Source organism: Phocoena sinus, chromosome 16, assembly GCF_008692025.1.
Source record: "Phocoena sinus isolate mPhoSin1 chromosome 16, mPhoSin1.pri, whole genome shotgun sequence".
NCBI classification, from domain to species: domain Eukaryota; kingdom Metazoa; phylum Chordata; class Mammalia; order Artiodactyla; family Phocoenidae; genus Phocoena; species Phocoena sinus.
The window spans coordinates 62,698,960-62,725,943 of record NC_045778.1 but is presented as its reverse complement, the minus strand read 5'-3'; the positions used below and the strand labels follow the sequence as shown (position 1 = coordinate 62,725,943).

The 26,984-nt window shown below is 41.6% G+C and overlaps 1 protein-coding gene across 5 annotated transcripts in view; it reads left to right on the top strand.

Moving 5' to 3' along the window:
* SORCS1 (sortilin related VPS10 domain containing receptor 1) overlaps nucleotides 1–26,984 on the top strand; it is a 575,069-nt gene that overhangs the window by 452,820 nt on the left and 95,265 nt on the right. For all 5 annotated transcript variants that reach the window (XM_032609239.1, XM_032609238.1, XM_032609234.1 and 2 more), the window contains exons 10-17: nucleotides 2,661–2,807; nucleotides 10,533–10,635; nucleotides 10,901–10,977; nucleotides 12,849–12,940; nucleotides 14,222–14,329; nucleotides 16,061–16,178; nucleotides 17,674–17,804; nucleotides 20,917–21,030. In XM_032609239.1, the coding sequence (XP_032465130.1) occupies nucleotides 2,661–2,807; nucleotides 10,533–10,635; nucleotides 10,901–10,977; nucleotides 12,849–12,940; nucleotides 14,222–14,329; nucleotides 16,061–16,178; nucleotides 17,674–17,804; nucleotides 20,917–21,030 (890 nt within the window). The remainder of the gene's footprint in view (nucleotides 1–2,660; nucleotides 2,808–10,532; nucleotides 10,636–10,900; nucleotides 10,978–12,848; nucleotides 12,941–14,221; nucleotides 14,330–16,060; nucleotides 16,179–17,673; nucleotides 17,805–20,916; nucleotides 21,031–26,984) is intronic.

Genomic DNA, 26,984 nt, shown 5'->3' with positions numbered 1-26,984 from the left:
GGCTGCCAGAGATGAATTTCAAAGCATAGGCTGTCTGCTCAAGTGGCATTTGATAATGCCATGCAGTCGGGGGCCAATAAATTCACCGCTTCTGCAGATCAAATGCACCAGCTTCCTTTTTTTAAAAAAAATAATAAATTTATTTATTTATTTTTGGTTGAGTTGGGTCTTCATTGCTGCGTGTGGGCTTTCTCTAGTTGCGGCGAGCGGAGGCTACTCTTCATTGCAGTGCACAGTTTTCTCACTGTGGTGGCTTCTCTTGTTGTGGAGCACAGACTGTAGGCACACAGGCTTCAGTAGTTGTGGCACGCGGGCTTCACTAGTTGTGGCATGAGGGCTCAGTAGTTGTGGCTCATGGGTTCTAGAGCACAGGCTCAGTAGTTGTGGCACATGGGCTAAGTTGCTTCGCAGCTTGTGGGATCTTCCCGGACCAGGGATCGAACCCGTGTTCCCTGCATTGGCAGGTGGATTCTTAACCACTGTGCCACCAGGGAAGTCCCAAATGCACCAGCTCCTAAACACGCACAGCCCTGCTCTGACACCCGTGCCAAAAGAGAGACAGGGCAGGGAGGGAAATGGGGAAGGGAACTACTGGGATGGGTAATATTTTTATCCATTCTCTACGTCTTGTAAACTTCTAGAGTGTTGCATGGTTATGACAGTGTCATTTCTCTTGTTTGGGACTGCTGTGGAGGGAAGACAGGTATGACTGCAGGAAAATTCTGATTTGTGAAATTGAATCTTTAAAGAATTGGCAGTTTAGTCATTTAAATATGTAACAGCCTCTCGAACACATGCGAAACCAGCATGAGCTTCCCTGGTGCGTAGTCCTTATGGAGCCGAAATAGTGAATAACTATCAATAAATATTATTTGTAATTAACATATCGTTATTAGAGTACTTCTGGAAATTTACATCTTCCACATTCATGGGGGATCCACAATGCATAAGAAAGTGTTCTGGCTACTGTTACTGGCCCCAAATGAAGCTTGTTTTCCTAAGTAGTTCACAGTATTCCGCCCAGAAACTCGTTTATACCATTTATTTGCTTAACAGATTTGTTGTTCCAAAGGAGTACAAAGTTGGATCAACTCTAAATGATCCCAGATGCCAAAACAGCAGGTACAAACTAATGAGGTTTGTGTCAAAAGCAAAGGCAAAATGTGCATGTTCTACTGATCGAAGCCCAGCCTCTTTGAATCAACAGAGCTGTATTTGTTGAAAGAATGTTGGAAGTCCAACAGATTTGGCTGTGAACCCCGACTCTCTGTTATCTTAAGCAATTAAATTTTCCTTATGCCTTGGGTTCCTCGTCTATAGAATCGGGATAATAGCTGTTATGCAGGTCTATAGTGAATATTGGAGGTTTTACATATAAAGTACTAGGTATAGTGGTTCATATGTGACAAGGACTGATACCGTGGTTTCATCCTTCTGCTTAAAAAGGGGCCGAGTTAAGTTAAATGGGTTCAAATATGCTTGCTAGCTTATTCACTTACTCCGTCTGTGCTCCAGAAAGACACTTAATCTAAGTTTCCGTTCCCTCATCCTCAAATGAGGCTGATGGTAACTGTATCTCCTGGCTTTTGTGAGCATTAAGTAGGATAACCTTTGCATAGTGTTGAAATGCACTTGTCAACACATTTCAGACCCTTTTTTCACTGCCCTCAAGTTTTCCTGGGTTGTCATAATTTCAAGCAGAGTCAAATATATATAAATATGTTTCTTAAGTTCTAAAACGCATGAAAAACACGACACAATTAATGATTCGCTACTGCACGGTTTGGCAACTTCTCAATTGTTACCTCTTTCCTAAGGTATAAACGAGAGAAGGCAATCATATTTTCAGAGCCAAATAATTAATAAGGACTGTTTATAGTAGGAACAATAGTGTTGTAGAAGTGGAGGAGGGATTATTTGACAATTTAGGGAAACCACTGCTTCTTTAAGTTTAAAAGCTGTTCTCTTTTGCTCAATGTATTTTGGTAGCTTAATAGAGAGATCTTTTACAGAAAAAGAAGAGTAACAGTAATTGGATCCTGAGTTTTAACTGACCTCTTTTAATTGCCCAAGGCTGTAGGTAGTGCTGTGATTTAGTCATTAAGGGCAGGGGCTGTGAAGCCACAGAGCTCTGGGTTAAAATCTCTGATGCACCACTTACTATCTGTATAACATTAGGCATTGTGACCTTGGGCAAGTCACTTTACCTGAGTGAGCCTTAGTTTCCTCATTTGTGAAACAGAGTAAGTGAGACTTATCCAAAAGAACCATTATAAGAATTAAGTGAGATAGAGTATTTAAGACTATGAGTGCTGTGCCTAAAATAAAAGTAACCCCCATTTCTATATCATTTGTCAAGAACAGAACCAACAGCATTAGAGTTTATCTGTAGGCAACAGTAAGCTACTATCAACCTACCTTAGGGGAGATAAGAAGCCTCTATCAAATTTGCATTAAGACCCTCATACCACAAGGGGCACGGGTCTGTTGTCTTCTGTCCCAGGGGGTCATTATATACAAGCATGACCCTCACCCTCTTTCCTCCAAGACAAGTGCTCACGGCTGAATTTGACAGTCTTTTTTTTTTTTTTTTTTTTAAGTAAAACAAATAGATTTCTTCTTAAATTGATGTATTTTTCAGCCATGTCGATTTTTCCCAGGTAGCAGGGATAAAGGGAATGTTCTTGGCTAACAAGAAGATTGACAACCAAGTGAAGACTTTCATCACGTACAACAAAGGCAGAGACTGGCATTTGCTGCAGGCCCCGGACACGGACCTAAGGGGGGACCCTGTGCACTGCTTGCTGGTGAGTCTCCGTATTGGGGCAAAATGTCCCACATGGTGAGGGCCGGAGATGGAGGTTCGACAAGCAGAGGAACATATCTCCAGGGCTTCTTGCTCAGCTGATGAACAGAGGGGACAGGGAAGGGTGTGAAGGCAGTGTGTAGAAAAGAAGCATAGCTCTGCCTCTCGTGATTGGACCAAAGTGATAAGAGAACATGAGTAAGTTTCTTGCTCATTTTAAGGATGTTCAGTTGATGCCCAGTTTCTGATGAGGACCTCATATTGTAGTTTAAGGGAAAGTATGATAGTTTCCATCTATGATGGGGAAACATACCCTTACTTTCCTGGGAATAACCTGTTTTGGATCTAATGATACATAAATTCAGCTGTAGAACTGATGAACTGAATGCAGAATTGTGTAGGTGTGATTTCCAGTAGAGATGTTTATTCGTATTTTCAGAGGAATTTATGCCTCGAACCAAGGTAAGAACCACTGATTTAAATCCTTAATCAGTACCCTTTATAATATGTTCCATTCATTTACGTCATTGTATAAAGTTGGTGTTGGTAAACCATGGCCTGTGGGGCAAATCGGGCCCACTGCTTGCTTCTTTAAATACAGTTTTATTGGAATGTAGTCATGCTTATTCATTTATATATTGTCTATGGCTGCTTCTGCTCTACAATGGCAGACTTGAGTAGTCATGACAGGAACTGTACGGTCCACCAATAAGATATTTATTATCTGGCCCTTAAAAACAAAAGTTTGTTGACCCCTGCTTTGAAGTATGGCTTTTTAAAAATTGTCTAACATCTGGGCAATAGGTAGATCAGATCAGTGTATTTGTGTATTTGATTATATGATGGTATCCAAGAGAGGGATCAAAAATGGGTCTTGCCTTCAAGGAGTTTGCTGTCTACCTGAGGGGGAATAGATTAATGAGTGAAAGATTATAAGGTCACATCTCACTCCTCTTAGTAGTTCTGGGGCCTGCCCTGTACTTGACACATGAATAGTTACGAGTGAATGAAGAAGGAGGGGAAGAAGAGATTACTTGTAAAACAAAGAATCATTAAATGCTAATTTCTAGAAAACAATTCCAAAGTTGTATTTAAATGCCTGAAAAGGAGAGACCAGTCTGTAAAGCTAGAGGAGACACCTCTTAGTTTTAGTAAGAAGGGCTTGATTTATATCAATATTCCCACCCGTCATGCAATCTCAACTTTAATGTTTTGCACACTCAGCGTGCTTCCTTCTGTCCCATGAAGTCTGAGCAGTCACTTTGCAGGTGCATCTCCTACACCTGTAGGCGGGTCACCCTCCCAGTCGAGAAGATGCCAGCAGCCATAGCTTGACCTTATTAGTTGCAGAAGATATCGCAGTTGTCACCACGCATCAGGGGAAGCAGTTTGAAATTCAGCCTCCCACTCAGCTTCTGTCCTTATTACTGGCAACTTACGGAGGTGGAGTGTGGGGGAAAGCCATTTGTTAAAGTACACAAATCCAGTTGCAGAGTAAGTAAATGTAACAGTCACTTACTGAATGCCTACTCTATACAAGACATGCTTCAGTAGCCTTTTAAAGACATGCCCACCTTCCTCCTTCAGCAGTTCCACACTGGAGCAATGTGTTATTTTAGCCAAAGATGCATGAGATGCACCAGTGTCTTAACGTGGTCCTCCATCCCATCATGTGTTTTGGTGATTGAACGTCCATGAGCGAGAATTAACCATATCACCTGAAGAGGCTTTCCTGGGTGCTCTGGCATCATAAATGGACCATTAGAAATGCCTCTTACACAGAGCACTTTGGGAGGTGTTCTTGGCTCCACCCCCAGCCCAGCGTTAGGAAGTCTGGCTGCTGTGCCTCTGAATTATAAATGCGGTATCAGCTCACGTCCCCATCTCGGCTGGGACCATCCTAATATAAGCCACCATCATTCTTCCCTTCCCCCTTCCTTCCTGGGAACAGTGACAGGCTGTTCCTCCTGTCTCTACCTGGCAATCTCGTCTCTCCATAGCAGCCAGTGCAACCTTTTTTTTAATCCAACTTTACTGAGTTGAAACATGCATACATAAAAAGTACGCATTTTTAAGAGTTCAGTGATAAATCTTGACAAATGTATAGACCCGTTACCACAGTCAAGACAGAACATTTTCATCACCCTAAAACATTGCTTTGTGCCTCTTCACAGGCACTATCCACACCCTTGGCCCCTAGACAGCCTCTGATCTGCTTTCTTTCATGAGACGTTAGATTGCTCTTTTCTAAAATTTTATGTAAATGGTATCAACCTGAGCTTTAAAAATCAGAGCATGTCCCTCCTACACTTAACCTTCTAATGACTTTCTAATTCAGGTGGAATGAAATTCAGATACTTAACATGGCCTGCAAGATTCCACAAGGTCTGGCCCCTGTCTGTTTCTCCTGCCTGGTCTCCAGACTTTCCTTCCTTCCTTCCTTCCGTATAGGCCACAGTGGGGGAGAAGGGCGCACCTTTCCATACCATTAGCTCACCGCCCTCGTTTGTGTCCCAGGCTCTGCCTTTGCTGTTATATCTCTTAAAATGCCCCTCTCCTAGTGTGTTTTTTTCTTGGCATTCAGACCTTTGCTTGATTACCTTCATCTCGGAGAGCTTCCTCGAGCATTCTCTGAAGTTGCACTTGGTCCAGTCTTTTTTATTCGTGACCTTCCTCACTCTTAAATCAGCACATGCATTTGGTGACTTGCTTGTCCACCTTCCCCCACGCACTGTGAGCTCCATGAGCATAGGGACTGTGGCTGTCTTTTTGGTCATTCCAGAGAACTAGCTCAAGAATCATACTTGACACATGGTAGGTGCTCAACACATCTATTGTTGAGGGTGTTGTCTTTGAAGCAGACACGCCAGGGATAATAGACGTTTGAGTTTCATATTTGGACTTTAGTGGGAGCCTTTCCTTGCCATTAGTAGTCACACTGAAAGATTTGTCATAATATCCACCTTCTGAAGCTCATGGGCATCAGTTGACCCCAAAGTTGACCAAATCAGTAGAGGCTCGTTAGGATTGAGGAAAGAGGAATTAATGAGACATGGATGTATGGTACCCGAGAGTCTTTTGACCTTCCTCCCCCATTAACCCTGTTGTTTAATGTAGTTTTAATCTGAGCTTTAGAAAACAGCAGTAGGGTGAGGAGAGGAAAAATGAAAGAAGGAAGGGGAAACCACAATAATTTTATAAAACTCTGCCAAGGCACACAATAGGAAAGAAAATCTTTGAGCTCCAGGAGACCCAGACTGTTAAAACCTTCCTGAGGCTTGGGAGCTGGTAGCAGAGAGGAGACAAAAAGTGATTTTTAGATTGTGAATACTTGGAAAGTGACAGTGTCACCGAAAGCACAGCCTAGTGATTAGAAAAGAGATTTTTTTTTGCCAGCAGGGCTATTACAAATGTGGAACAAGTTCAGAATTGCAGCCCCAAATGGAATGTTCCTGGTAAAATGTATTCTATAGAAATAAGACATCCAGGGTAATTTGAGGCTGTATTGTTAGGACTTTTAGAGTGATTGCCTGGAGGGTTCAGCAGGGATTTCTTTCCTCTGAAGACTGCATTGTACAATTAGATGGGGTGTTACAGGCCATGGTCCACCTGACTCCAGAACCTCAGGCTTGGGCTCCCAAGAGGCGAGATGTGAGCTGAGCCTGTGACAAATCTTCAGGCCCTGAGGGAAAGCATAGTGTTTCATGGAGAGAGGCCGTGACTTCTTCGTGGATTCATTCAGTAGTTTCCTACTGGAGCTAAGCAGCCAGCTACCCCAGGGGACTCTCGATTCTGCTTCCCCCGCCTTTGTACTGGCTGTGACTCTCCATGTTCTGCTGAATTGGAGCAGTGCTGAATGCCCCATGCCCAGCCAACTGGCCCAGAGACCTCCCTCTACTTTGCCATTGACTCCTTACTAAAAATCAAATGGATTCCAACTCAGGATCAGAAACTGCACGAATGTGTGTGTAGGATGTGGATTTGAGGAATACTTTTTGGGAGCCTACCTGCTGCCTTATTTATGAAAGCTCTAAGCTGGCTTTTCAGTACAGTCTTCAGATTAGGAGGCTTCGGGTTAAAGGTACCATGAAGATGAGATGTCAAGGCTATTAATTCAGAGATTAGGGGTAAAGAGGAAGTGAAATGAGAAGCTGGTTGACTCTCAGATACGGAACAGTGTTTTAGGTTGATTGATTTCATGGCGGGGGAATGTCTTGCATCATTTAGTACTTCTCCACTGGCCACTCACAGTGCTAGGAAGACAGCAGCTCAGCTCGTTCATGGATCAGTTGAATTCAACAGGCATTTACTGAACACCTGCAAGGGCCAGAAGATTTTGTTGGTTAAAATAATAAATAAAAGAATAAGGCAGAAGAAAGGTAATTGGAGCCTAGAGGTCCACGATGGGCTTTGAGAGTTTGTGAACTCCCTGAATTTGAATGCAAAGCTCTGTGTGTGTGCTTCCTTTGTGTGCTTTTTCTTGGGAGAGAGTTTTCGATTTGCATCAGATTCTCAAACTCCGTACTTGACCCCGAAAAGATTAAAGACTAAGGATCTAGTTGCTCCGAGTATTGACCAGCTGATGATAATCCCATGCCCCTGGACGATGCGTGAGTCAGGACAGCAGGCAGCTTCCAAACATGTATGCTGGTCCCTCCATTCTTGGTAGGTCAGCTTTTAGGTCATGGTGGTTTCAGTGTACAGTTCTGTATGTTTTTAATATGAAAAGTCAAGGGAAATAGAGAAAGGTCTTTGGGATAAGCTGTGTTTTAACTCATACTGAATTGGAGATAACTCTGGAAAGATGTTCGGATATTCAGTATATGTTCGCTAATGGGAGAGAAGGCGGCAGGAAGGCAGAGGTGGACAGAGTGCCTCCTGCCTGGGAAAAATGTGCCTAAGAATTGGAGAACCTTGTCTTGTGTTTTCCAGGAGTTTGCTATGGCCTGATAGCCATTATAACAACCCCTGTATTAATCTTCGGTGACTTAATTTTGATAAATGTCTCAAGCTGTTCAAGTATAAAAGTTTAAGTTAAAAGAAGTGAATGTGAATCACTTAACATTGTTTTTCTGTAAACACTGATGTGGACTGTATAACTTCCTTGAAAAAAATGGAAGAAAGGAGAAAAAAAGCCACAGAATATTTTGCTTGTACCAGTTGGGGGCAATCCAGTACTACAAATGTGAGAGTGGAGAAAAAAAGTCCACGAAAAAGATCATTTCTGATGTTGCTGCTACTGCATGAACTGGTGTCTTTTCTTCCCAAATTAATTTATCTCAGGCCTCTGAAAGCCAGAGCAACAGAGCAGTGTTGAAATGGCTAATTGAAAATGCCCTCTTTCTCTTGTAATGGCAAGTGGCCTCTATCAAATAATCCTTGGGTCAGGTGGCAACTTAGGTTCACAATCTTCCAGACCCCAGGGTGATGAAGTACGTGGCCAGTGGCTGGCTCAAGACTGCAGCCTGGGTGCTCCCTGGGCCAGGGATGTCCTGCTCTGTTGGGGGGTGCAAAAGGCCCTCCACTAAGCCCATATGTCTAGGTGTGATCCCCAAGTAGTGATCACTGTTTTGAATGCCATGGAGATCCTCACATTATTCTGATGATGTGGTTTATATGTGAGCCCATGTACTTCTGGCATTGTTCTGAGTAAAACGGTAAAGTAAGGTCTTTCGTGTCCTAACTCGAAAGTGTCGCTTGATATTTCAAGTGTTTATTGACTGTCTTTTTTAGATTCTATGTGAGGTTTTACAGAAGATGCAAAGTAGTACTTGATGTTTCCTCTTTATTTGTAGAGTATCTCTCTTAGGGGGATAAAACTGCATACCTCAAATAGATGATCCAGGATTGTATGGTAAAATCAACTGTGGTACATCCGAGAAGGAGATCCTGACAGGCCTCAGTTGTCAGGAAAATTTTCATGGAACAATGGTTTGACACCTCTGCTTTATCCTTTCTCAGCATCTGCCTGAGTGTTGGTCAGCACTGCCCTGGGGCCTCTACAACATACAGTACCCACTCTAGTCTTCCTCTCGGACAAAAGGAAGCCAAGTTTTGGGGTCTGATTGTTTCTTCTTATAGGGGTGGTCTTCTTACTCTTTTGGAACATTGTAGAGTAAAAATTCCTTTTTTGAAAGCTTTACATGAAATTTTCTTGCAAAACCAATAATTTATTTCGATCACCATTCCTTTTTTTTTTTTTTTTTTTGTGGTATGTGGGCCTCTCACTCTTGTGGCCTCTCCCGTTGCGGACATGCAGGCTCAGTGGCCATGGCTCACGGGCCCAGCCACTCCATGGCATATGGGATCTTCCCGGACCGGGGCACGAACCCGTATCCCCTGCATTGGCAGGTGGACTCTCAACCACTGCGCCACCAGGGAAGCCCCGATCATCATTCCTTGAGAGTTTACTCTCTGTGTTGGCAGTGAGGAAAAGACCCTATTATGAGCCACTGTTTTATTTCAGCGGTGTTTTGACTGCTTTTATTCCTGATTTTCATTTTTAGTTTGTCATTTACTGTGTCCCATATACGTGTAATCATTGTATCTCTGTAGCGCTCTGAATACCTGCTGGCTGAGACTTACAGAGCCGAATGAAAGTAATAAGAGATACATTGGTGATTCTAAAAACTCAAGTCTATAAGATTAGAAAATAATCTTCCTGAGAGTTGAAGAGAGATGTGGGTTCAGACACAAACTTGTAGTTTTTGACAACTCAGTACAAGAACTATTTTAAATGAAATTTGTATAAGATTTATTATCCCGTTTTTAAAAACTGTTGCATGTCTTAATCTGAGAAGTTGATCGAGATTTTTACACACAAACAAGTCCCTTAAATTTTTATTAAGCTGTTATTACTAGTGCATTTTGTCTATAAGAATGACATTTATATCGAATAACACTGGGTCAGTTAATACCCTGACACAGACGCTATGTCAGTTGTCTGGTGGATGTCAGGACAGTTTCACACGTCATACGGCTTCTTCTGTAGAGCTGAGACCAAGGTTTCAAATGTCTAAGAGATGCCAAGTGACTTCTTCAGAGCCCTCCCAGCCTGGCCAAACTTTCTTTCCAATGTCATATATCATTTCTCCTCATTGGTCTTACCTGACTATCTGTTGTATTACAGCTCAGTTCTTCTGTTTCTTTTCCTCGTTATTGATCTTACTTAGGCCTGAAATGTCCTTTATCCTCCTGAACATCTCATGTGCAGTTCATATCCTACCCACCTTTGCCTCAGGCACCATTTTTTCCTGGAAATTCCCTTCATCCAAAGTTGGGCATAGGCTCATCATCCTCTAGAATTTCATATTTTGTCTGTACTGATCTCATGGCTATTAAAATATTCTCTTTTGCTAATCAATAGAAGGATCTTAAATTATATACTCCTTAGGTGGCAGAGACCAAACTTTAGTCAATGTAACTCTTTCATGAGCTACACCACATGTTTTACAGATAAAGTGCTAAAGTGTTTGTTGAATGGCCAAATGGCAATTATATCAGTAGATTAGACTTAAAATGAAGGTGCTCTCTCCTTCACCAACTTGGCAGCTGTTTTATACTTAGTGGCACCAGATATTTGTGGAATGAAAGATGGGTGAATGGATGGGTTCATAGATAGATGGATAGATGGGATGGTTGGATGAACGGCGGGTGCTCTGAATCTGAGCTTTAAATGAACATTTAAATGATGTGCTTTTATGACCCTCATTTCTCCTTTTCTCAGCCCTATTGCTCACTACACCTTCACCTTAAGGTCTCTGAGAATCCCTACACATCAGGGATCATTGCCAGCCGAGACACAGCTCCCAGCATCATAGTGGCTTCAGGTAAGACGCTTGCCCGGTTTGCTCACTGCTGTAAATTGTATTTATTTTAACAAGTTAGATATCTGAGCTTGGAACTTAATGAGCAAGTTAAAATTTTTTTGAAAGGCACCTAAGCCATTGACCCTGAGGCAAGTATGGTGAAAAACCCTGCTCAGATATGATGTTTGCAGTCTAAATCCATCTCGGGCAATGCACACTGCCAGCATAGTCCATTGTTAGCTTTTGCAAAAAGTTCCCTTCACTGATGGTGATGTGCTCTCTCCAGGTAACATAGGTTCTGAGCTGTCAGACAGCGACATCAGCATGTTTGTCTCTTCAGATGCAGGGAACACTTGGAGGCAGGTAAGAAAGTATCCTGGGTCTGGTTACTGAAGTTTAAATGTTATAAAAATTCTCCAGCTTGGTTCAATTCTGGGAACTTATTCAACCACACATAAATCCTAAAGCTTATCAATGTGTTTCTTTTCCTTTTTGTTTTATGAATGTCTTTCAAAATGTTTTGAGCTTAAGCAAACATTTATGAAATTTGATTTCTTTGTTTGATAAAAATGACCCTTTATCCCACCGTATATGTGGGAAAGTTTATAAGTCACAATGAAACCAAGTTAGATATGACTGAATTTTTCCCATGAAATGAAAACTAAAATTCTGGGGAGTTTATTATGTAGGGAACGTGAAGCCTGGAAGAGAGATTATATACCTAACACCGGGTTACCTCCATAAATTCCCCTTGCCTTGAAGTCAGAAACGAGGGGAATGCAGTGATATAGAAATAACCATTACCCAGGTGGTGTTCTGAGATGTTTAAAGCTCATGGGCAAAAGACAGAATAATAACCATCAGGGTGCATATGTTAGGGAAAGTAGAAATGGAATTACTTTCAACCAATGTGTTTAGCTTAAATGCTTCCTCTTTCTTCTGAATGAAAATTAGATACTCCCAGGTTATAAAACAGGCACTTAATGAGGTTTAGGAGTCATAAAAAGATATGTGCCTAATGCATGGTTGTTACACTTCAATAAATATGTGTTAATAAGCCACTGACATTTAATTATCATACGGTAACTAGCACCTTAAATTGAAATCTAATGCACAGGTAATCACACAGCAACAAGAACACTGCTTTAAATTTTAGACAGAGATATCCATGTTATGGTCTCGTTACCATTTCCTAGCTTCATAGATCTGCACTGCAATTCACGTGCTTTGAGAAGAGTGGAGCAGGAAAGAAACTTGCTTAAGAAACTCCGGGGCTTTTGATCTTGGAGATATATAGGAGCTATATAATGGACTATTAAGCTTCCTATGGACAATAGTTAGAGAGCCAGGGTGTCTTTTTTTTTTTTTTTTTTTCCTTCTAACATCCCAAACAAAGCCAAGAAGCCTCTCCTATAGTCCTGGGAAACATCTTGTGTATAAGAAGTAAACAAAGGGGAAACAATGATGTCTATAGTGTAACCAAAGACAAGGCTATACTAACAGTGTGACTGTGAGAAAACAGTACACATCTTGTATGGAGAAGACTTAGAAATTGTTTTCAGCCGGTCTCCATTTGACCTCAGATTCATCTCTCCACATATGGGGAGAGACCCAATGACACACGTACCCAAAGATAGATTTCATTTTGGTCAGACTTTATGACTACAACTACTTTATGACTACTGTTGAGTTGAACAAGAACATCTGCCCCCCGTAGTACCTGGAAACTTTGAAATAATTACATCTGGAAGGGGCACTGTTACGCCGCAAGTCCCAGCGCTGTCAGTTCCCACCTACATGGTCTTAGGCAAGTCACCACTTCTCTCTAAACTTACTTTTCTCGTCTGTAAAAACGATAATGTTGGAATAAAGTATCTCTTATGTTTCTTCCATCTAAAGATGTTGTCCAATATGACAATTACCCAATATTTCAACATCATCAAAAATGGGACTCAACAGAACTTACCACAAAAAGATGGGATTATAAATACGAATACATAACTCTTAGTTATTTGAGTTTCTCTTGTGGAGCACAAAAAATCATTTTGTGTAACACCAGTGGTACATGGAGCCCGCATTGGGAAACATTGTTCATAACTTGGATTTTCCCACAGCTTTGGGGGAACCCAGTTCTGTCATGGAGAGAATTTTTTTCCTCAAATGAAGACTAATTCTCTGAACCCTGTGTGTGGCTGTGGGTGTGTGTCCCTGTTTGTGTGTGTTTCCTCTTCCAGATCTTTGAAGAAGAGCACAGTGTTTTGTATCTGGATCAAGGTGGAGTCCTGGTTGCTATGAAGCATACGTCTCTCCCGATTCGACATCTCTGGTAATGAGTCATGCACCTTGATGGTTCTGCACAGCTAAGACCAGTCTAAGTCAGGCTGTCAGACTGTGATCTTGCTTGTAGTAAATTGTCAAGGTCTGCTAGAATGTAACTTATACCTTTGCTTTACCGCAATAAGAAGGAAGAGGAAAGGAGAGAGAGAGAGGGAGAGGGGAAGAGAAAGGGAGCTTGATTCTGCCTTTCAGAGAGGAACCGTATTATGGTTTTCAAATGTGACAGCCCCCTGCCCCCGCCAGTACCTCCGGTACCTTATTCTTTCAGTACAGTCATGGGTAGAATGGTTAGCAAGGATAATCTCTGAATAGCTTCATTTCTTGCAACCAGCTTTCCCAAATAACATCTCCTGGAGTTTAATATTTGCGTCCACCATGTGCATTCTGCACAGAGATCAGCAGTTCACGACACTTCTGCTCTGATCTCATTTCTCCTGATCCTACTTCCTTAGCTTCCTTTTGGGGGCGGTGATATTCTGCAACTCTCCCTGTAGGTCTTCCACAGATGGACATTCAAGGCTTAACTTCCAGAAGGGTTTCCAATAAACTCTTCCATCTGTGTTTTTGAAAATGGCTCTCTCCACGGGCGGGCTTGTTCAAAGTCAAAGGCTTGATTTTCCCTCCGCTGTTGGTTACTCTGCTGACGAAAGGGAAAGTTGCAGAAATAAGAGAAATAGAGGCTTAGCTTGGGGGAAGACATCCTAGAGAAAGGCAGAGCAAAGGAAACATCCTGTGTGACCATCTGAGTTGCAGAGTTCTCTCTTACTTTCAAGAGCCTGTCCTTCTGCACCAACTTACTCAATGAGTCAACCAGGATTTGTAACAATGTAAGGAGGATACCACTAAGGGTTTGATCACATAGAGGTGGCTGGTTCAAGTCTGTCTCAGTGGGTCTCATATGGCCATTGTTCTCAGAATCACCTGTAAGACTTGCTGCTAAATCGCAACGAGGTTTTGAAGAGGGTCACATTGAGCTCTAAGGCCTAATAAAATATCCAAATTTTAAAAAATCCTATCAAAGACTTATTATCATTCCCATTTCATGCAGCTCTCCCCTTATTGATGTTATAATACATCTGGGTCCCAAATCGCTTGGCTAACTGTATATCTATCTACCTTCTGATGTAATTAAGAACACTTATTCATATAAAAGGCTCACTTTGACAATGCCCCAGGTACTTCTAAAACGTATTCTCCCTGGTTGGTAGTATCCTTTCTTGGAAAGGATTTTTCTTTTGAGATCCGATGACTTATTTTTTTCTGTCATTAGGTTAAGTTTTGATGAAGGGAGATCTTGGAGCAAATACAGTTTCACATCTATTCCACTTTTTGTGGATGGAGTTCTGGGTGAGCCTGGGGAAGAGACTCTAATCATGACGTAAGTGGAAACTATGATGTCTTCTAGTCTAAGTATAGATCCAGAAACATGTTGTTTTTAGATAAGCCTGTTCACATTGCTACTGTCAGGTTTGAAATTGCTAGCAAAGGCAGTACATCTGACTTCATGATTCCACAGCAAAGAGGAAAGAATAATGTGGGCTTCCATTCTCTTGGCTCTTTACTAGCAATTAGGAGACCCACGCTGAGGGCTGGCAGCAAAATGGTACAGCCTGTTTCTTCCTCTACTGAACGGGCTTAGGGAAATGAGAAGTGATTATTTCAAGAGAAAATAAAGCTATCAATTAAAAACTTTAATAATAAACATGCTTGATATACAGAAAATGACAGGCACGTAAGAGTGATTTTCACTTTAAGGCAGAACGCAGAGCTTGGTGAAAACCCCACAAAGGATGTTATTTTTCCCTGGCTCTTTACCTAACCAAATGGTAAGGCATATTAGGGAAACCACGAGAACAGTCTGTTCTTGGGGAAATTGCATTTATACTCATTCTTGTCTGGAAAGTGATGATCATTAATTTGTGAAAGACTTGATTAATGGCTTGACTGCCTCTGGGTTTCAAAACATGAGCTTTGAATTTGAAATATGAAACTGATTTTTCCTTCTCCTGGAGAATTGGACATGAAAAACAGAGAGGGAAGATTTTAAAGCAGTTGATCCTGTCGGCAGTGAAAAATTTTAAGTCAAAGTGAATAGCTGGTACATTTTCTAATTTTTTCTCCCTACTCCTTTTTTTTTAACAATAGAAAAGAACAACAAAAATTTAATATGCCTAATAGCTACATTTTGCCCACGGTAAACATAGCTGGATTAGCAATTTATTCCATAATTTGTCTTCATTCAGTTTTCATGTTTGCAAGACACAGATGAAAAAAAGTTGATTGAAAAGGCTACTTTGTGGCTTTTATTTATATCGACAATAGGTGATTTAAACACTTCATTAAATAGCTGAGTCTCTCTGAGTAAGGAGAATAGAATGCACAGAGTAGGAAGTAGTTATAACTCCTCAGCCTTGCTGCCCACTTTCCCTTGGGACTGGTGGGAAGGTAAAATAGCATGGAAACCATGGGAACGATGTACTCTAGCAAGAGAACCTAGAGGTATAATCTTGGACCGCAAAGAAGGCAGTGTCTATGGTTTTCTCAATTTTTTTTTTTGGTTGTTTTTTATTTTTGGTCAACCATTCTTGTTGTACAATATATAAAAGTGGGCTTTTAAGTCAAACACCCTGGGTTCTGACTCTACCAGTTCTTAGTGATTTGACTTTGGTTTTTGCATGTTAACAAAATTCGTTGAGCCTCAGGTTACCGACAAGTGAAGTGGAGCCAATAATAGCAACCCTCCTCAGAAATGTGTGTAGGGATCAGGTGATGTATAATATCAAATGTAATATGCTGGGGCTTCCCTGGTGGCGCAGTGGTTGAGAGTCCGCCTGCCGATGCAGGGGACGCGGGTTCGTGCCCCAGTCCGGGAAGATCCCACATGCCGCGGAGCGGCTGGGCCCGTAAGCCATGGCCGCTGGGCCTGTGCGTCTGGAGCCTGTGCTCCGCAACGGGAGAGACCACAACAGTGAGAGGCCCACGAACCGCAAAAAAAAAAAATGTAATATGCTTAGCGTTGTGCTAACCTCATAGCAAACATTCAGTAAACGACGTATAACTGTCAGCATTGCTGTTATTGTGATTATTTTTATCGTCATGAACTCTGCAGAGTGTTTGGACACTTCAGCCACCGCTCTGAATGGCAGCTGGTCAAAGTGGACTACAAGTCCATTTTCGATAGACGCTGTGCTGAGGAAGACTACAGACCCTGGCAGCTGCACAGCCAGGTAGGAGGGAGGGAGCTGAGGCTGAGTCCTGGGTGGGAGGCGTGGAGAGTACTGGGGGGGAAGCAAGTCATTGAAGTGTAGGAATTGGGGTTCTCTGGGCAAAAATTGTCCATCTGGTGCTTTCTTATGTGTTTTGTGTGCCACAGCAGTGAACAAACTCAACAGTTATAGCTTGTTGTCAAGTGACTTCTGTTTTTATTGTACTAGGATATAATGAGATAAAATTCAAATGTGCTTGGCTAAGACTTATACCAACTCAGCATGGAGATCCAAGCATAATTTATCTGAGCGTGTCCTCTGGCTGCAGGGTATGGGGGCAAGGGTGAGGAAAGGCTGTTCAGTTTTATCTGGCAATGCAAGCAGTAACATGAAATAATAAAGTTATGCTGTGTGAGCGGTGCCAATAAAATTCTTCCTCCCCACTGCTATGCTTCCCTGGGATTAGGTAGCGCTTCTTGCCTCCTTCCAAGGTACTTGTGATATAAGGATACAGAATTATTAATAGGAAAATTTCCTTCCTCCTGGCCCCTCTGCTACCCTGCTCATATCAGAATGCTTGGCTGAAAGCATCTCTCCTTCGACTTCCCAAGGCAGAACTCATTCTGCCGGCCTCTCAAAGCACATGGTAGAGGCCCTTGCTTGCAAAGCCGTCACCATATTCAGAGCGTGACACATCATATACCCCAAACCTAGACTAAATCATATAATTACATGTAGATGTGTAATGCAGCTGGTTAAAGTGAGTTTGCTCAAGAAAGACAGTGTAGACTAGCTTAGACAAAACTCCGTCCGGTCCTTCAGACACACACACACAGAGCTGGGTTTGACAGTGGGAGCTACGTCAGCTGGAATCACCCACTGTCCTCGGAGGCTCAACCATCAAAGGGTCGCTCATTTACGTAACTGATGTTTCCCCCTTTGGAGTGCACACGCATTGGGGTATTCAAAGCTTTTATTTTGCTTGTGGAGAAACACCGAATTTAGTCCTCTTGCTTATCTGGTAGATGGATATAAAATCAGTGCTATAAAGTTGTGTGGGCAGAGGCGTAATAACTCAAGGCAAAATGGACCTTTATGTTTCTAGCAATATTCTTCTTTCACATGCTCATAAATGACCAAATGGATACATTTTTTATTACAGAAGAATTGAACTTAATTACTACAAATTTTTTTGGCCATACACTGTTGCAGGTTGTCTTAGTTATCTGTGTGTCCCTCATAGCACTGTACTTAATACCTTGCCAAGTAAAGATTTGCTGAATACATAGAGTTCTGGACTTCCGGACACACCCTCAGTGCTTCTTAGGATTGCCTTTATCATCATGTTCTGTGATAGGGCTCCAGAATCGAAAAGGAAATGCTCTTAGCACAAAGCAGACTGCGTATGTCTACATTACACCTAAGGTTTGAGACCATCTCCCGGAACTGTCCTGATGTGGAGTAGGGAAGGGCCAAGCTATGTGCCCGACTGCATGAGGTTCTTGTCTCCTTACAGGGGGAAGCATGCATCATGGGAGCAAAAAGGATATATAAGAAGAGAAAATCAGAGCGGAAATGTATGCAAGGGAAATATGCAGGAGCTATGGAGTCTGAACCCTGTGTCTGCACAGAGGCTGATTTTGACTGGTGAGCTTGTACTGTTATCCCATAGAGTCGTCTAGTATTTCAAACCCACGTGGGCCTTAATGAAAGCTTAGATATCAAATAATAGTAACATGCATAGATCCAAGTGACAAGCCTACATTCATGTGAAATTACCACTTGGGGACATCATGGCTTACTAGCTATGTGCGTGTGTATGTGGAAAAACCAGGGGTTTCTTTAGACTTAAGGAGGACTCAGGAGATGGCTGGTAATTATCTTCATATATTTGACAGATCTCAGGACAAAAAGAGAGACTAGATAGACCCTGAGTTTCTTCATACAGCAACACTGAAAACAATAAGTGGACGTTTCAGGGAGCAGACATGTTTGTGCTCAAGATAAAAGTCTTTCTAGAGTCTAGGGTTCCTGGTAGTGGAACAGTGATCGTGTAGGGCAGTAAATTGTCTACACCTGGATGTTTTCAATCAGTGGTTAGCTGACTATTGCTTGCGACACCCATGGAAGACTTTTCTGAATTCAGCGCAAGAATGGAATCACTAGTATTGCCGTCTGTGGCTTTGTGAACCCAGCGGAAAGAGAGACTTCTTCCTTTACCAGGATTAAGCTAGTTTAAGCTGGAAAAGTACTAAGGCATTGAGAAGTTAAATATACTCAGAGTGCCACAGTGTTCTTTCTGGAGCATTAGTTAAGCAGAAAGCTAGCTTGTGGGTCCAGTGATGCCCTTGCTTTGTTCTGGTTTTGACATTCAGATGAGGTTGAAATATGACTGAGGATGAGTAGCTGGTAACTCCCTTGATCATGTCCATCTCACCTTCTGTTCCTTTTTTTCCTTCTTCTTTATAAAATTTATTTATATGCTTTTGGTTTAGAGAAAGCATTTGCTAAATGTGTATATCAGTGTTAAATAATTGAAAGTTGGCCAACGTAAGAACCAAAGACGTTCATGTAACAATATTAGCCGCGTAACGATCATCGGTCACGTATCTGCTCATCAAAATATCAGTGATTGGGCTGAAATACTGTGTACTTACACATCACATATCTTAGAAAAAGGAAGTCATCTGTCATGCTACCATGACGGGAGCATTCTCTAAATCAGTAGTACTGGTAGGCCTGGCAAACTGGCTGCCAGAACTCAGACCGATAACCCAAGGCTGTTCCTCTCCTGTTGGTAAAGAAGGCAAGCCAAGAGTCAGTTCTTTATCTCTCCGGGCTCAGCCAGAGGGAAGGCAGAGCTTCAGTTACATGGGGGCTCACAAGGAATTCTGGGAGGGCCTCCCCAGCCCTGACTTCTGTTTCAGTCTGTGTAACATTGTTACAATGACAAAAATATTTTGTCTCTGTCCTACCTTTCATGATTGACATCCTGAAATACATTCACAGGGAAAAGTTCCATGGAGAGTGTGTCATTCATCACGTCCCTCTTTCTGAAACCTGACTGCCTCTCCTTCACTCACTCTATTCAAGGAGGAACCGTATGGGGAGTTAACTTTTTATCTTAGTGGTTTGACTTCGGCCTTAACAAACAGTCATTCTTTGGCAGAGAGCAAATTTATTTTCACATAGAAAACCAAAGAGAAAAAGTAAGTCCCAATTCCCTGATTTCTTCTGGGAATGTTTGCTCCTTTGGGAATCTTTTCTACAAGGTTCCAACATAAGCTAGTCTTTTGCTGTTGGCGTTGTCATGTGTTGTTTTCTTCTCAATTTTAAGCTTGACTAGGGTGAAAAGAACACAGGGTAGGAACATCAATTAAGTTTCCCCCTTCTCTCACTCCCCTTAGTCTTGGCCCAATTCCTGCATTCGTGATTGGAATCTGCTGCTCATCCCACTAACTAAAGTGTAATTGGAGAAGTGGGAAATGCACCATGAACAAGGCCATCGTAAGGTTACCTGGTCAAATGGGATTTTTGTAACTGCATGATTTCTGAAAATATTTTGGAAGGATCACCAAACTCTTATTGGTTTCTACTAGTAGCTAGAGCTTCAGTGATTCTTCTTGACTATAGCATAATGAAAGGTGGTTGTCACTGAATGTTCTCTCTTGGCTTGGCTCTCCCCTGGACAGCCCTCTACCAGATGACCTTGCCTGTTATTCTTCAGCGTTTGTAAAATAATTTCCTTAAATGAACGCTGGGTGTCCTGTAGGCAGCGTTCCTGAAGTCTTCCTACCCGTGCTGTGTTGCATCAGCACCAAATCCAGCTGGTATGGGCAGAATTCTAGGTGCCAGCTGCCTGGTGACAGGCCCCTGGGCAAACCTAATTCTCCTTCCCCAACCCTCGTGTGCCAGTATCTCACTTCCATTACACAGATGGGCCAATTCATACTAATGCTCACTGATGGCCACCTGCAATTTATCTGTGCGTGTGGAGGTGCAGTTTGTTGCCATACTCTGCGCCCGGTTTCATCTTTCAGAAGCCAAGAATATCAGGCCACTCAGAGGCTCCTGGAGATAAGAATGCGAGGAGGCTGAGAAAAGTCTTGGACTATTTTCAAACTAGAGAGCAGATTTAAAGCAACTGGCAGCATTAAAGGCATAGGACGGAGCTTTTCCTTGGGGGAATGCTTGCAGCAGTCCTGAAGGACATTTCCTTTCCTGCTATGACTTTGAAGCATATGGCTTGTACACAGAGAGACCTGGCTCAGCTCTCCTTGGTAGATCCAGATGTCTTGGAAGAGCACCCCAAAGACATCACTAGTAATGAGGATTATGCCACATGCGAATGCCTTAAACTCTTCAGTGAAACTTGACACTAAGGGCGACTTCCACCATTATACCTTTCTCTGGGCCCAACCACAATCAGTACTGTGCCTCCCCCTAATGAGAACAACATCTACTCTCCCACCTTAAAGGTGTTTAATGGGAATTATTGGGCATTGAGCTTTCCTCTCTACACATGCACCCCTGTGGCCTCCAAGCTAGCATTTCTCAAAATGGCTTCTGTAGAAGCCATGGGTAATTGATAGATATTCCATGGAAAAAGAAGATTCCATTTTTGGAAAGGCTTTGATTCAGTGAATGACTGTTTTTTGACTAATTGACCAGGGTAGAAGCTGGCTGTGGACTGACGTGCAATCGTTGTCAGTAATGTTGCCGTCTACTGAAAGGTTTCTCTTGACTCTTTCCCCAACAGTGACTATGGTTATGAGCGACACAGCAATGGTCAGTGCCTGCCAGCCTTTTGGTTCAATCCATCTTCTCTGTCGAAGGACTGCAGCTTGGGACAGAGTTACCTCAACAGTACTGGGTGAGTGTCTGAAGCAGTGGCCTTAGGAGGTCAACTTCTGCTGCTTTTCAGCCCGTGTTAAAATTACCGAATTACTTCTGATCAAACGCCAGGCCTATTTTATTACAGCACTGATTTACTTGCTTTTGTTCATTTTAATAATGCAGCACAAATTTGCATTAATAGTGCAAATTTCGTCTGAGAATAAGACCCCAGTTGCAAACAAAGAAACAAAACAGGTTCCTTGGATGAAGGTGGCGATGATGATAATATATACATATCTTCATTTTTTGATACTTTATTTCAGAACTAGTTAATCACATGAGGCTACCTTTTACCTTCACAACATCCCTGTGTGGAAGGCCAAACAAATATTTCCCATGTGCATTTCCTGTTTTATAGATGTGGAAACTTGAGGCAGAAAAGAAGCTCATTGACTTTTCAAGAGTATCCTAGTGTTAGTAGGAATGTGTTTCATTTTCTCTCTGTCCAGTCTTGACACATTGAAGGCGTGCATTCTGATCTTTATAAATCTGGAATCAGAGTCTAAATTTTGTGTTCAGTGATCTGTGTTGTGGGGTTTATCCAATATTATTTAAGAAATACCATAAAAGGGAAACCATTCTGTGACTTTCCCACAACTGTAACTGATATTTATGGACTTAGAAAATAGTGTGTGGAACTTATTTGGATTCTAATTCAAAAAAACTATTAAAAGATCTTTTTGAGCCATATGGGGAAATGGACTGTGGTCTGGTGATTAGGGATGTATTAATCAGGGTTTTCCAGAGATATGTTTTTCTATCTCCAATTGGAGATTTTATATATATATATATGTATTTAAAGAGATTTGTTATAAGGAATGGGAGCATCCAGCTATGGAGGTGGGCAAGTCCAAATCCTGACATCAGCAGGGTGAGAGTTGGCAAGCTGGGGACCCAGGAGAGCAGATGGTTTGTTTCCAGTCCCAGTCTGAACTCTGATGCTGAGCCAGGAAAGCTGATGGTGTAGTTCCTGTCTGAAGGTCAGCAGGGTCAAAACCCAGGAAGAGCTGATGTTTCCACCTGAGTATGAAGGCAGGAAGAAAGCCACTGTCCAGTTTGAAGGCAGTCAGGCAGGACAAATTTTCTTTTATTCAGAAGAGGGTTAGCATTTTTGTTTTATTTAGGCCTTCAACTGATTGGAAGAGGCCCACCCACATTAGGGAGGGCAATCTGTTTTACTCAGTCTACTGATTTAAATGTTAATCTCATCCAAAAACACCCTCAGAGAAACACCCAGAATAATGTTTGACCAAATATCTGGCCATCCTGAGGCCCATGCAAGTTGACACGTAAAATTGACCACCACAGGTGATATCAGGCTATATCTAAATCTAAATATTTCTATTATATTAACTAAATATATTATATATTTAGGTGTCATAATGATATTTTGGTTAGGCTAAAAAAGAAACCTTATCTTTTAGAGATACATGATATATGGCATTTGTTTTAAAATATTAGAAAAAGGGATAGGTTTAGTAAATTTTGAAGATAAGTTAATGAGGGCATGGGTATTTATGATACTATTTTCTCTCATTTGTGCATATTTGAGAATTCTGATATTGAAAAGTTAAAAAGAGGAAAGCAAGGAAGGAAGGGAAGGAGGGAGGGAGGGAGGGGGAGGGAAGAAGGGGTGGAAGGAGGGAAAGAGGGAGGGAGGGAGAGAGTAGGTACCTCACCAATAGACCAGCATTACTTGACAATTGCCCTTCTCATTTCTCATGCGAGCTGCAATACAGAGGAGAGGATGTTCATGTTTCCATTTATGTACTTTTGTATTTGAAATTTTAAAAGTTTTTTTAAAATTACCAAAATAATATATACTACTCTCAGAGCATCTCACCCTAAGGGATTTTTGTTGAGTTATCACATCTGCTGGTTTCATCCATTCCATTCAAACTGTTTGCAGAAGGAGGGAAAAAACATAGACACATACGTCAAATATTCTTGTCTCTGATTGAATAAAGAAATAAGCTGTGATTTATTTGAAGAGAAACACAAAATCTGAGAAAAATACAAATAACATTTTTACAGCAATGGGTCAGTGAGGTCTTCAACATCTAGCATCATGGGAGAAATTGAAAAGGGCTGGTGAAATAACTAAACTTAATGGTGAAGAAATGCCAAAGACAGGACTTTTATCACTTGCATGTACCAGCATGTTTAGACATTGTAAAGGGCATTAGGAGCCCCTGAAGCTAATTTCAGAATTGATTTATTTTCACTGTCAGTCAGGGGAGTTATACTATTCTCTCTTTGGTATTAATGAGAGGAGGCTGAAGTACAGAGGGGTCTAATTGTTCCAGATGCTACTCAAATCACTGTAATAAGGCAGAATAAAGGCTGATGACCCCTCACTTTTCAGTTTATTGAGAATATATATGTATTTTAATTTTATAATTATATACATATATTTACACACACACACACACACACACACACACACACACACACACACACACACACATTTTTCAGCTACCCCTAAATAGGTTTCACCATTCCTTTGGTGAACTCAGTATGTGAAACCCAAATAAATCCGAACCTATATAAAATAAAACATCAGAGAGGAATAATTTATACTATTCTATTCAATGGGATTTTTCATCTAGCCCTATAAAACTAAAATTTCAATTAAAAAAGTGGTTCGGCAATATGTGTCCAGGTATATAAATGTTGGTCAATGCAGTTATGTTTATTAATCACACAATCACAGATATGACTTCCTAGGGCTCCACCTCCACTCTCAGAAGGTTGTTCCTATCAGTGGGCATTACCTGAGAGCATCTGACCCTAAGGGATTTTTCTTGAGTTACCACATCTGCTGGTTTCATCCATTCCATTTAAACTTTCTGCAGAAAAGCATCAGCATCAGTGAGCAAGTTTGTGTAAAAGGAACATATGATTAATACCAGTTATCAGCAGATAGGATGAATGCCCTGCTCTCAAAAGTAAGGGGCTCGCAGGTGAAAGAGTGACCACCTGCATAGCGCCGTATGGGCTAAGGTCGGGGACAGGGATATCAATCATAACCCCACAGATCAACATACTGTCTAAACTACACATTTGCATCAGGAATAGGAAGACTATTAGCTGGGACAGGGGCCTGAAATCACCCTCAAAGAAGGCCCCAATATCATCAAATTCCCATTTGCGGTGTCTGTAGCCAGCTCAAGAGTTGGCAAGAGATAAAGTGTAGATGAAACTGAAAAAGGACTTTCTGCCCTTCTGAATACCACTCCAGTCCCTGACCCCAGATGTCACTTGGCTCTATGTTGATTCAGTGGCATTTCATAAGCACAGATTCAGTAATCTGTTGTAGCTGCTACAATGCTGCCATTAAATATTTAGCTTTTCACTTACAGATGTTTAATTACAAAAAAATATACATGTTTTCTCTGTTTAAAAAGCCAATTTAGATTATCACCCCAGTCCTGGCCCCCTTTCCCACACAACTGTGATCTAACACTTGTGCATGTTTGATATGCATGTTTCTAAACACTTTCCTTTGCATTTGTCAGTGAATAATTATGCCAAGAAAAAAATATACAAAATTAATTTTGTTGTTTTTATATGCAGTTTCCTACTAGATGTGTTGTTCTTCTAGTTCCCTTTTTCATTCAAAAACATAACTTAAACATCTTTCCAAGTCAGAGTATATAAGGCTACTCTCCATCTAATTTCTTTTAACTCCCTAGGATTCAAGCACCTGGGATTATGTAGTCATCCTTTCATGGATATTTTGGTCATTTCCTGTTTTGTGCCACTATAAACAATGCTGCAGTTAGCATTCTCATAACATAATGTTATTAAAACCCTACAACAACAATTAGAGTCTCTTTGGCAATTGAAGGTCTTTCTGATAGCTCCTAAAGCAAATTCCACCCAGTCAGCTGATTACTTCTTAGAGTTGAGTATCCCGGCATTGCCAAATATCTCCCCCATTAAGGGTTAAAACACCAGCTTCCTGCCCACGCACTGCCTGTGAGTCCCACACATGAGAGATTCAGTTATATTAACTGCCATCCTCCTGTAAAACACGGACACCAATGGATTCTGTAAGGAAACACTGAGAGGAAGGGCAAGCAGGATTTCCCAAACTAAGAAGGTGTGAAGCAGGTTATTGTAGGCAAAGGAACAAGAGATGATCCAGGTGAAAAGGCCATGCTGGTAGTTTTCTCAAGGACAAGCCCTGACGTTTGTGCCTGGAAGTCTATAGAATTAAGGAGCCATTGGGCCCCATTTTGAGTCCCTCCAATGCCTGTTTTAAGCCATCCACGAGCATCTCGGGTTGTCAGCACAGAATCTGTATTAGCTTCAGGCTGGGATGAAGTGCAGAGGAATCACAAGGGCAGGGTTGGTTTGAGAGTTCTTGCCTCCGTAGATTTCACTCACCAGGCACCTCACTTCCCTCACCCAGTCTCTTACAGCAGGGCACAGACTGCAGCCATGCAATCAGAGCTTGAGCTGAACAGGTCTACTAAACAATCGTCCCTTCTCAATCAAGCTTAACAAGCAAATCTGCCAGTAGCACCTTTCTGCGAGTTTACTTGAAAGCATGTAGGTAAACCTTCCTTTTTTTTTTTTTTTTGTTAAGACCTCACTTTGTAAATGGTTATGGTTGCTCTCACAGTTAGTTTATTACCCTGGATATATAAACAGTGTTCTCAGGTTCACTCACTTCACTGTGATGGAAACATTCTAGCATTGGTTATGATTATTCCCAATAGAAATGCTATTTCAAGGAGATACCAAAATTGTTACCAGCTTCACTGTGTAGACGTGAACAGGTGTGCAGTTTTTGTTTCAGTTCTTAGCAAAGTCTTTTCAGTTCTTAGCAAAGAGAGTTGGAGTAAGTATTGAAACAGGTACAGAATGTCCCTCTAGGTGGCTGTAGCCACCAGTCCTTAGGGCTTGGCCCAGTGGTCTCAAGTCTCCAGTGTCCACACCACAGGACAGCGTGTGAGCATGCTTCTAACCACGTTCTCCCTGCCTCTTTTCACCCTTTCCTTCATGCCTTCCACAAGCCATTCCATGGAAAGCAAGGAGGCTGGTAATGGGGCCTCAGCCTGTTGTGGGTACAGAGTGAACTCAAAGCGGGGATGTGTTGTTTGGTGAAAAACAGAGTTATTTTAGAATGAAACAAATTAAGAGTCTTAATCCAATCTCTGCCATTTGTCTTTAGCAAGTGACTTCCTTTCTTTGAGATTTAGTTTCGTAACCTATGACATTTTGCTGTTTGCTTTTGGAGGTTGATTAAATATGATACTGTATATGAAGCATAGTGCCTAGCAGATAGTAGTCACTTTACAAAATGCAGATGCCATCACCAGCCTCTGGACTTTTGGAGTGAAGGGGTCCTCTGGAGTGAAGGTAAAAAGGGCGGGGAAACTTCCTTTTATTGTGTATCTGTAGTCCAGACATTTACTTCATACTTAATAGTCATGACAGTACTGAGATCTAGGACACATTTAACCTAAGCCCTTGTTTGGTCATCGGTAAAACTGAAATAATAGCTTGTGTAGGCTCATAACGTCACATAATTAATAACCACTGTACCTCGAAACACACGTCGGCCCCCAGTACCACTCAAGGCAGATAACACATGTACCTGATTAGTGAACGAGTCCCTTTTCTTCAAATAACGTGAAATCAGTATCCATTTGTATATCCTCTGTCATTTAGTGCTGAAATAACCTCAAATTCATTCCTCTGTTTCTCCATCGATGACTATAAATATCTCAGTTTGCACATACAGAAGCCCAAGCTTATTTAGTTGTACTTATATATGGTTAAATCTTGTTGATGCTGTTTTGGATCCAGGGAACATGATACAAATTTAAGTTGTTAAATTCACTAGGATGTTGCTTGTTTCATGCCAACCGTAAAAGATTCTGTAGCTATAAAATAAAGTAGACATTGGGCTGGTTTATT